The 12,013-nt window shown below is 39.5% G+C and overlaps 1 protein-coding gene across 1 annotated transcript in view; it reads left to right on the forward strand.

Annotated features, from left to right (window-relative positions):
* Positions 1 to 12,013, forward strand: part of SYNPR (synaptoporin) — a 148,692-nt gene that overhangs the window by 92,159 nt on the left and 44,520 nt on the right. Inside the window, exon 3 of the mRNA XM_081820256.1 lies at positions 10,344 to 10,542. Coding sequence (XP_081676382.1) covers positions 10,344 to 10,542 — 199 coding nt within the window. The remainder of the gene's footprint in view (positions 1 to 10,343; positions 10,543 to 12,013) is intronic.

Genomic DNA, 12,013 nt, shown 5'->3' on the forward strand with positions numbered 1-12,013 from the left:
TAAAAAAAAAAGAATTCTGATCTTTTAAAAATGCATACTGAATATTTACAGAAGAAATTATATGATGTCGGGAATTCATTTCCAAATAATCTATTGGTGGTGGACGGGTGGTGGTCGGAGGCACCCGGTGGTAGTTGACCTGAAAGAAGATTGGCCATGATTTGGTGACAGTTGATCATGGGGAACAGAAACATGGGAGGTGATGGTATGATAGTCTCTACTTCATGTAGGTTTGAAATTTTCTATAATAAAAGCTTTTTTAAAGGGAGAAACAGTAAACAAAAGGGACAACCCTAGTACATTCTTCAAGGGAATGCAAATTCCTACAACCTTTCAGCAGGGGCTTTGGGCAATACTTATCAAAGTCCTTAAAATAATACATACCCCTTGTGATGTTAATTTTTTTAAAGTATAAACAAATATTTATTGAGGGATAATTGTACATATCTAAAGCTCACAATTTGGTAAGCTTTGACAAATGTCTATACCTGTATAATGATCACCACAATCAAAATAATAAACATATGTACTGCCCACAAGTTTTCTCCTACCCCTTGATGATTCCTCCTTCCTGCCTCTCATCCCATCTCAAGGCAACATCCATCTGCTTAATATCACTAAAGAATAGTTGCATTTTTTTAGACTTTCTAAGAATTGGATTTTGTAGTAATTATTCTTTTTTTTAATCTGGCTTTTTTTTTTTTTACTCAGCATAGTTATCTTGAGATTTACCTATGTTTTATGTATCAATATTCCATTCCTTTTTATTGCTAAGTACTATTCTACTGTATGGATGTACCACACTTTATTGGTTGTTGTGATGGTTAACTTTATGTAATTACTTAGCTAGACTATGGTGACAGGTTTTTTGACCAAACACTAGTCTAGATGTTGCTATAATAGTGTTTTTTAAGATGTGATTGACATTTACAATCAGTTGACTTTAAATAAAGCAGTATTTCCAGGATATGAGTGACCCCATCCAATTAGATGAAGGTCTGACAAGCAAAGACTGAGGTCTCCTGTAAAGAAAGCAATTCTATCTCCAGGCAGCAATGCAGAAACTCTGGTTTTCTTGGCTTTGGACTCAAGACTGTAGCATCAGCTCTTGCCTGACTCCTTTGCCTACCAGCCTGCCCTATGCATTTTAGACTTGCTGGCACCTACAATCATATGAGGTAATCCTTTAAAATAAATTCCTTATATTCATTAAAATATGTATCTTATTATTTCTGTTTCTCTAGAGAACCCTGACTAATATACTCCTTTACCCAGCACTTCTGCTTATAGAAATTTATCCAAAGAAAGTTATCATACAATTTATCCAAAGAAAGTTATTGTACAAATATCCAAAAACACATGTTCAAGGCATTGTTTTAACACTTAAAGATTGGAAACAGTCAAAATGTCCACCTGTGGGGGACCATTTAAAAAATTATTGTAAAACTGCAATGTAAATATGTAGAGCATTCTGGCACTGTAATTGTCTATCTTGTGCATATATTATATGACTGTTAAAAAGAATAAGGTAGATCTTCTTCTTTTTTAAAAAAAGGTATGTATCAGTCATACTATTAAGTAATAAACAGCAGGTTAAAAACCCTGTTTGATTTTCATTTTTGAAAGTTGTTAATATTGAGGATGGAATTATGAAGAAACTTACATTTTCTTCCTGTAAACATGTCTATATTGGCTACATTTTTTAAATAGTGTATTTTGACTGAATTAATGAATCAAATAAATTTCACCTAAATTTAAACAAAAAGTAAGATCAGACTTCTGCTGCCCTCTCCCATGCTATGTTTGTTAATAATTAGCTTTTAGTCAAATCGTTTACATTGCTTATTCATGAAACATTTCTATACTAATCAAATAATAAAATGGACAGATAGGCAGTTATCTAGATATTCAAGTTTAAAAAAGAAAACTCTGGGACGATTTTTGTTTCATAATTCACTTGAGTCCAGTACCACAGTTCAGGGAAGACAAACAAGATAGGAAAAAAAGGATTTTCTCTGCAATATACAGATAATGACCTCATTATCTATTTTAATTTGACAATGTAGAGGCAGTCTAAGTTCTCAATGACTCAAATTTTATTTGAAGAAACCAAAATTAATAAGTCATGGCTTCATGATAATGGCAGTGCCTCTTTGCAAGCCATTATAATGGGTTTTACAGAGTTTTCCTTCTCTGGGCCCCACTCTAGGACATGCCCTGGCCTCTACAAGTCCATGTCTTTTTAATCACCTTGTAGTCTAACTTTTTATTTTGAAATGTTGGTATAAACACAAACTTGTGGGGGGAGGGGAATTAAATTTGAAAAGATCCTTCTTAGCATAATACACTTCCAATAAATTGGGTAAGTTTCTTTATGGCCTATGGAAATGAAAGCCACAGGGTGCACGGAGCGGGCAGTCACTTTCCAGCCATGTCCTTGTGTGTGCAAGCACAATAAAATTGTGTAGAAAAACGTATTATTTGCAGTAAACTTGATTGCATCTTCCAGTGTCTAGTTCAGTTCCCTGTGCTCAGTAGTTATTATTGCTCTCCTGCAAAAAATTATCCTCTCTAATGATAAAGTGGAGAGCACAGAAAGTAATGGAAAGTTCCTCCTATGGAGACAATAAGCTTTAATACATTTAATACATAATCACATCAAGGAGAAATGCCCTTGTTGTGTTTAAGAGCAGAAGTACAGCATTTTGTCTTTCACTTTGTTTTTGTCTTTTAAGAAAACATTTTTAGTGAATATATGCTGTTGTTGCAAGAGATGAAGCTGCTCTTGATTCAACTAAGGTTAGGACAAAGATGTCTGGAAACTGATGCTGGCTGCCTAAAAATGCCATTTACCTGAAGATAAGGAAGCTGGAGATCAGCTCTTAGGTCTTAGCAGACAGGATGCAGGTCCACTGACCTTTCTAGGAACAAACAGCATCACTAGAATCCCTGAGACACTCTTAGGATGTTTGTGAACTGGATTGTTTTATATTTCTGCTGGCTTTGATGTTGGATAGAGTCTAGTAATGACCCTTTTAGTTAAGAGAGGCATCCTGCATATACTGATGCTTCTGGTCAGCAAGTCCTACACCTCAGACAAGCTCTCCCCCTTCTCCTTTGCAAGCTAAAGACTTCAAACTTCTTTCCGACTTGAGCAACCTAAGTCCACATATTGGGACCTTCTCTCAGTTCTCACTGCAGTGGGCATATTTCCCAAGACTGTTCTCAGTCCCCATCTTCTGCCCTTTCCACCCCAAATAGATCCTATACCTGCAGCCCTGTGATGCCATTCTCCCCAGGTTTTGACCATAGTATAGAAATATGCCTCATGATGAGCTGATGGCATAAAGGAAAACCTTGCTCTAATCAATACGCGAATCTTTCGAACCAGTTTGAGATCATCATCCATGAGCCAGGGGAGGAGTGGAACAAAAGTTCCCAGACCCCATACATTCATCCTACCGTTCTGTTGTTGAAAAAAAAACTGAAAGTGGCAAGAGAGAGAGCTGGCCACAGGAAGGCTGTCAGAAAAGCCAGCAATGGTGTAAGAAGTCAGTAGATATGTGATAGATAAAATAAACATTAATAGCACTATATTTTTCATAGGAGAGCTTAAGAGGAAGAGCTTTAAGGTCAGATAGACTCTGTTCCAAGGCCCTTACTTCAACAAGTCACTTAACCTCTCTTCTCCCCACTTTCCTTGCTCCTAAAATAAGAGAAAGAGTACGTACTTCATCAAGTTTGAAGGTCCAGGTGAGATAAAACATGAAAGCATTTGGCATGGTGCCTGGCCTACTAATAACCGTCATTGGGGATTGCCATCCAGTAGTAGTAGAATTATCCTCAGTCTCTTATATAGCATCACCGTTCAGGTACGGTAAGAAAACCAGGGACATGAGAGACCAAGGGGCTTGTCCTTTTCAACCTCCTAGAGAATCTCCATTCCCATTCCTCATGACTCATTGCTTAGCTTTTCCAGTGACTGGCTCGTGGAGCTCAACACATCCCTCTTGAGTGACAGAAAGACTTGAGCAAAATGGAGAATTCCGTAGTTTGGAAACCCAGGAGATGGAATTTGCATAAGTAAAAAAAAAAAAAAAACAACTCAGAGCTGTTTTCCAAGTTTGCCTCTCCTCTATGCCAAGTGGGTGATCTTTGATGATTCTTTCAAGATAACTGAGCTCCAACTTCCTCATCTATAAAATGGAGAACTTTTCTGGGGAGAAAAAATGAGATGTAGTGTGTGAACGTGTTGCTAAACTCCCAGGATTTTGTCGTGATTTATGCTGTGATTCATACAGGCTGAGCAAGTAGAGGTGTGTGTGAGTGCATACATGCACACATAAACACATTTATTATACAGACACATATGGCTAGGGAAAGAAAAGTCAATCTAAAACCAGACAAATGCCAATATTTCATATTGGGAAGAGAGAAAAAAATGGAGCAAGAGGATTAAAGTCTCTCTCAACTGATAAAAGGATTGAAACAGGGGCTGTAGAAAATGATCAAGTAGAGAGAAACGTGCTTAGCACCACAATTTGCCAGTTGCCCTCTGATCTTCCCTTGGCCACTTTAAGTCTGGCTATGAGAAATTCAGTGACAGCAGTTTGCTCCCCAACATCCTTAATACTTCCTACATTTGCTCCTGGGAGATTGCCACCATTGGGACATGTCGTTATTGTCTCTCCCTGAGCCACCCCCAGATGCTCTGTTAGGAACTTTAGTCCTGTTTTCTTCCACAGCAGGTGAAAGACATTGTCAATAATTTCAAAAGTCTTGTTGCCAGATGCCCATAATGGTACAGTGTTACCTAAACATGAATCTGTGCCTTCCTGTTCTAAATATCTCACTTTGTATAAAGAACCACAGGCACCACAACGATCACAGTTTCAGTACATGATGCATGCAGGTTCATTTGCCCTCTCCTTGCTTCTGAGGCAAATGTTAGAATAACCCAGGTCAAAATTTGGAAAATGGGAAGCTTTTAATGACTTCCTCTTGACTGCTCTGCAGGGATTCAACTCTGTTATTGCTGGGTGCCTTGTACAATGCCAGATTCACACACTTCAAGGTAGAAGCACAAGGAATGTTGGTTTGAAATCCTATTCAGTATAAGCCATCTGCACACCATTAGATTAGATGGCCTGGTCATTTTTATACAGACATTCAGCTGAGAATTTGATGCTATAACTTCTGAAGCAGAGCGACAGAAATGTACAATAGTTGCTAGTGTAGGCTCCACCCAATCTGCTTGCATTCAACACTCGTCCCTGCCCTCCACTAGCCACATGACCTCAGGCAAGCTCACTGTGCACTCCAAGCCTCAGTCTCCCCATCTGTATAATGGTCCTAGAAATAGCACCTACCTAAGAAATGTGTTATGAGCAAGTCTGTAAAGAAGCTAGTGCAATGTTTGGAGATTGAAAAATGTCAATGCTTTTTATCATAAACATTTTTATTAATAAAGCAATGCCAACTTGCTTAATATTTTCCCAGGCCTCACAAACAGAACTAAAAAGTGTGGGTGCCCAGCAGTCCCTTTTAATGTCATTGAAGCAGCAGTAAAATGTTTAAAAGACTGTGTTTATGCATTAGTAATTTTTTTAAAAAAATCTACTCTAACATGGAGGCTTTTCTTTGGTAGACACAATGCAGTAAAATCCAGTGAAATTCAATCACCCCTTGATTGAGTCAGGCCAACCCAGAAGGGAATTATACATTTAAAATCAACAGAATTGCATTTGGTCCCTTTTGCAGGCTCAGCAATTGCTCCCTGACGAGTTCCTCACAAGATCAGAGGTGGCCCCACTGCCTTCCAGATTCTGTCAACCAACATGCTGTATCTGTACAGAACACTTTTTTCCTTGTCTAGGTTCTAAGTGAGTGATATTTGCTTCCAAAATTATTACAGCTGCTAAATGCATGCTGACTATAAAAAATCTCTCCCTCTAAAACAAACCATACATATTTATGCATGTATATGTATCTGATGCTTAAAAGAACCTCTCTGTTAAAATATATGTGTTTAGTAATACATATTATCATACAGCCTTAAAAATGTTCAGTCATATGAATTATTATACTCAGACTATTTTGAGCTGACATACTCTTTCTTTATAAATGATCCCTACTCCCTTCCACAGAATAGGCATTTGCTTGGAACTCACTTCCATTTCCCCCCTTTCTCTTGATTTCATCCCAGTGTGACTGGTGGGCTAAATACCAAGCTGTAAATCACTGGCATTAATAAGCAGATTTGTTAGTGATTTTTGTGTATGTGTGCCTTGTACAGATAACCACAATTAACATTTACTGTAAATCAACATAATAAATTAGTGATAGGGGAAATGTTGATAGTCAGCTGATGGCATAGGAAAAAAAAAAACAACACCCAATTCTTTTATTCTCCCACTCCCCGCCGCCCCCACCACACACAAAGACTGCAGACCCAGTCTGTGCATGTCAGCTGAGGGAACTGGGGTTTTGGAAGCACTGCTGATCCTGGCATCTGGAAAGCAAGTGTGCATATCTCTAAATAGTTGCAGCAGGTGACATGGCCCTGCCTGCTATTTTTGTTTTATATGTTGTTTACTATAAGAAAATCTTTCCAAACTTCATCTTAAGATAAAGACCCAAATTTATAACCTGGCCCGCAATACCCCACAGTGAGGGCCCCCGAGGACTTCTTCATCTCATCTGAAACCACTCATTCTCTTTTCCTACCATGTTCCAATTTTCCAAGATATATTTCATCTCTTCCCATGTGTGGTGCTCCTGGCCTATGCAGGATCTTTGTACATGCTCTTTCTTACCTATTTTTTAACAGCTTTATTGAGATATAATCCACATACTGTACAATTCATTACTTAAAATGTACACCTGATGGTTTTCAGTATATTCACAGAGCTGTGCATCAGTCACCAGTCAATTCTAGAGCATTTTCATTGCCCAAAAAAGAAATCCTGCATCACTTAGCCATCTTCCCCAATTCTCCTATCCCTATCACCACCACCCCCAGCCCTAGGCAAATGCCAACCTATTGTTTGTCTCCATAGATTGGCCTTTTCTGAACATTTCACACAAATGGAATCCTACAATGTGTGGTCCTTTGTGACTGACTTCTTTCACTTAGCAGAAGGTTCTCAAGGTTCGTCCGTGTTGTAGTGTGCATCAGCACTTCCTTCTTTCTCACGGATAGGTGATATTCCATTGTATGGATGCACCACATTTTATCTATCCATTTATCCGTTGATAGACATTTGAGTTGTTTTCACTTTTTGGCTATTATGAATAGTGCTGTTATGAGCATTCCTATACAAGTTTTTGCACAGACAAATGTTACCATTTTTCTTGAGTATGTATCTAGAAGTGGGATTGCTGGATCATATGCTAACTCTATGTTTAACCATTTGAAAAACTGCCAGACTGCTCTTCCAAAGTGGCTGCACCATTTTACATTTCCACCAGCAATATACGGAAGTCCCAATCTGTCTAATTAGAACTTGTATTCCAATTTTATCTTGTTATTCTTACCCAATCTTACCAACACTTGTTATTCCAGTCTTAGACTCTTTTTGATTATAGCCTAGTGGATATATAGTTATATTTCATTGTGTTTTCATTCTTAACTTTCGATCTGGATAACTTCTACCCATTTTTCAAGCTGCAGCTTAAGAGTCACTTCCATAGGGAATCTTACCTTGACCACCCCACCCCAGACTAGCCTCGGGCTCCTCTCAGAAAACCTATCTTTTCCCTCTACACTTGTTGAAGTTCCACATGGGCAGGGCCCATCCTAGACTCCTTACTCTACCCCAGCATCTCACCATTGTATGAACTACTAGCTGCTTGCTAAAAATTTGTGGAATAATGACATATTCCAAAATAATGAGAAAAAGGTGTACATTATCTGAAAATCACCTGTATGAGAATAATTGGCATGATTACCTTTTAAAGCTGTTTCATTTTTCAACATTCCCACAAACCAAACCATTGGGAAACATTTTAATATCTCTGGCAAGGGGAGGGAAGGAACTCTACAATGTAACCATAACGAATGCTTCTATTTTCCTGAACCGAACCCTACACCTTTCTGGTTGATAAGAAACAGGAGGAGCGGGCGCCTGGGTGGCTCAGTCGTTAAGCGTCTGCCTTCGGCTCAGGTCATGTTCCCAGGGTCCTGGGATCGAGCCCCGCATCGGGCTCCCTGCTCCGCGGGAAGCCTGCTTCTCCCTCTCCCACTCCTCCTGCTTGTGTTCCCTCTCTCGCTGTGTCTGTCTCTGTCAAATAAATAAATAAAATCTTAAAAAAAAAAAAAAGAAACAGGAAGAGCCTCAGTATATACAAGCACGATCAAGTAGACTGTGTAAACAGCTCTCTCTTAAGTCAAGCAATAAATAAAAAAGACTGGGTTTCTGAGAAATAAGGAACTCAGGGGGACTGGACTTCCCTGCCCTGGTTGTCAATGAAGCTACGTCCCTAGAGATTCTGGTTGAGTAGGTCTAGGACAAGGCCCTGGAATGTGTGCTTTTAACAAGTCCTCTGGTGATTGCAATGCTAGTGTCCCATGAGCTTCACTTGGAAAAAATACTCATCCTACTTAATATTCTCATCACTTAAAAGAAACAGGTTAATGTAGAAGTTAAAAACTCAAGCTCTGGAGTCAGATACCGATTTAAATCCCTGCCCAATTTACTAGCTATGTGGCTTAGGACAAATTACTCAATCTTTCTAAGACCATTTCTTATTCTGTAAAGGGGGAGGGGGGCAATAAAGTGCCTGTGTCATAGATTTGCCATGGGCATTCCATTAAATAATGAATATAAAACACAATATCTGGCACACAAGAAATGCTCCAATGTTGGGGTGCCTGAGTGGCTTAGCTGGTTGAGCATCTGACTCTTGGTTTTGGCTCAGGTCACGATCTCATGGGTTGTGAGATCAAGCCCCACATCAGACTCTGTGCTCAGTGGGAAGTCTGCTTGAAGAGTCTCTCCCTCTGCTCACTCTCTCTCTCTCAAATAAATAAATAAAATTTTCAGGAAAAAAAAAAGCTCCAATGTTAGTTGCTATTGTTATTACTATCTTATCATTATATTATTATATAAAGTATAAGATTATGTACACAACAAATCTGTTTTAAAGGGATTGGTTTTGCTTAGTAAGAAAAATACTTTCTAGTATTAATTGGGAAATTACAAGTTCATCAATGGCTTTATCATTATTGTTGCTTTCATAATTTTCCAAGTGGTACTTTGCTGATATAACTGCTATGGCTATTATGTGCCTCCCTAATACTCAAGGAATAGTTTAGTCATTTCTTATGAAGCAGAACTTTGGCTCCTATATTAAATTATAGTTTACCACCTAGTTCACAACATGAGCTACTATGTTGGATATAACACATTTCCTTAGATGTCACTTATTGAGCAGAAAGTATTACCCCCAAAATCTTATTTTTCTCTATTAGGTAATATATTAAGCCTGAATGCTTTCCTGATAGAACTTACTCTCTAAAATAGAAGTTCTAAAGTTCAATCAAATTAGTATCGATCTGTCACCTCACAGAATCAAGAATGTTCATTCATTTATCCAAGACCTGTGTACTAAGTGCCTAACAAGTGTCAGGCATTCAGGATACACAGAGAAGAAGAAAATCAAGATGCCATCATCATGGAAATCTTTGTGAAAAGATGGGGTCATCATGCCTTTTCCATGAAGTGATTAAGAACATCATCAAGATAGTGTGGCTATTGATGAGTGCTATGAATGATTTTAACCAGGGCGGTGGGATAGAAAATGTCTATGGGAAAGGAGTTATTTTAGATTAATAGTCAGGAAAAGGCTCTCCCAGGAGATGACTTTAGAATACCAACAGGGAGCCAGACTATGGAAAATGTCAGGGGACAGATTGAGGAAAAGAGAACAGTCAGTGAAATGACCATAAGCCAGGACTGAGCCATAAGGACCTGATGTAAGACCTGGTGGGTCACGTTAAGGAGTTAGAGTTTGAGTCCAAGCACAGTGAGAAAGCACTGAGGAATTTGGGCAGGAGGATGTCAGATAGTGTAATTTATCGACATTTCAGGTTCTCTCTCCCTCCACTCCTCCCTCTGTTCCAGTGACTAGCTATTGGGAAACCCAGTGGAACGATGTATCCCTGCAATATTTACTTCCACATTTCCAGCGGTAACCTCTGTAATTTCTTTAATGAACCTGTCATGGAAGCATGCCATAAAACTCCCCAGTCACCCCTGCTTTGCTTTAGAACATGTCCGCTCAGGGCCCCTCGCTTGGTCTCCTTTGTATTGTAAAGAGTCTCCTTCCTTCTGGCGCTTTAGGTTGCACCAGGTGACCTTTGAGGTGCCCACCTGCGAGGGGAAGGAGCGGCAGAAGCTGGCTCTGACTGGTGACTCCTCATCTTCTGCTGAGTTCTTCGTCACGGTCGCTGTCTTCGCCTTCCTCTACTCCCTGGCCGCCACCGTCGTTTACATTTTCTTCCAGAACAAGTATCGGGAGAACAACCGGGGCCCACTCATCGTAAGTGGCTCACTTCTTGAAATAACTCTTTCTGTCCCCTGGGATTTCTTTCCCACGGCTTGAGTGGTTTTGGAGTTAGGCAAGCCCTCGGGGCAGGTTTTTAGTTTGTTTTCTTTTTTTTGAATCACATTCTTTTTCATCCACATCTCTTGGATCTGAAGCAGAAGCATGATGTCTGCCATTCTTTTGTGCCCCTGAATTGGGAAAGTATCATGAGACTTGCTAGAAACCCTTCTGAAATAAATGGTTGGAAATCTCATGAGATCAAGGGAAGACGAGTGAGGCTTACTGCAGATTTATTTATAATTCCAGCATTATGGAGCCAGTCAACCATTTTTCTCACTGGTTATGTAGAGAGTGTGACTTACACTTATTTGAAATGCGTTGTCCAGTTAGTATATGATAGACTGGGCATAGAGGTTTCCATCTCTGAGCTCCCCTACCACCACCCCAACCAGTCTCTCTCAATCTCTCTCTCTTTCCACCACTGAGCTTCCTCCCACTTTCTTTTTCCTTGCACACTGGTCCAAGGACTCACATGGGTGAAACCAGTATAGCCCAGAATATCCCGATGGGGACTCACACACACACACACACACACACACACACACACCCCTACAGGGGCACAACAACTATCAGAGGGGCACAGGGGTGTGTGTAAGTTTTTTTTAAGATTTTTATTTATTTATTTGACAGAGAGAAAGACAGCGAGAGAGGGAACACAAGCAGGGGGAGTGGGAGAAGGAGAAGGAGAAGCAGGCTTCCCATTGAGCAGGGAGCCCGATGCGGGGCTCGAACCCAGGACCCTGGGACCATGACCTGAGCCGAAGGCAGACGCTTAACAACTGAGCCACCCAGGCACCCCAAGGGGTGTGGGTAATTTTTAAGGAAATAAATTTTAAATTTCTCAACCTTCACATGTACACTTGCCTAAAATTTATCTGAGAATGCTCTGCATGTGAAAATACTTGGCTGTCTTCTTTCTTAATTACCTACTCCCATTTTATAAAAGAAAATCATCCTTCTTTTCCATCCCAAATATCACCACACAGTACATTGCTAGGAGGCAAAACCTTTCAGGTGCTAATTAAAAAGGGACCATTTGAAATATTGGTGTTGGTGCTGACAAAAGTGAGTGATTCTAATGCCTGGGTAATGTACTCTTTTGCATATAAGGAGATTCCCAATTTTTATATTTCAAAAAAATTGAAAGTCTTAATCTACTCATCAGCTGATAGACCATTAAAAAATACTTTTTGATGACAGAACACTATGTGATCAGGACACATAACTCAGAAGAAATTCAAAGAAATTCATGACATTATATATATACAATGGAATATTATGCAGCCATCAAAAGGAATGAGATCTTGCCATTTGCAACGACGTGGATGGAACTGGAGGGTATTATGTTGAGTGAAATAAGTCAAACAGAGAAAGACATGTATCATATGATCTCACTGATATGAGG

The sequence above is a fragment of the Leptonychotes weddellii genome, chromosome 1 (assembly GCF_054177405.1).
Source record: "Leptonychotes weddellii isolate Sample4059 chromosome 1, ASM5417740v2, whole genome shotgun sequence".
NCBI classification, from domain to species: domain Eukaryota; kingdom Metazoa; phylum Chordata; class Mammalia; order Carnivora; family Phocidae; genus Leptonychotes; species Leptonychotes weddellii.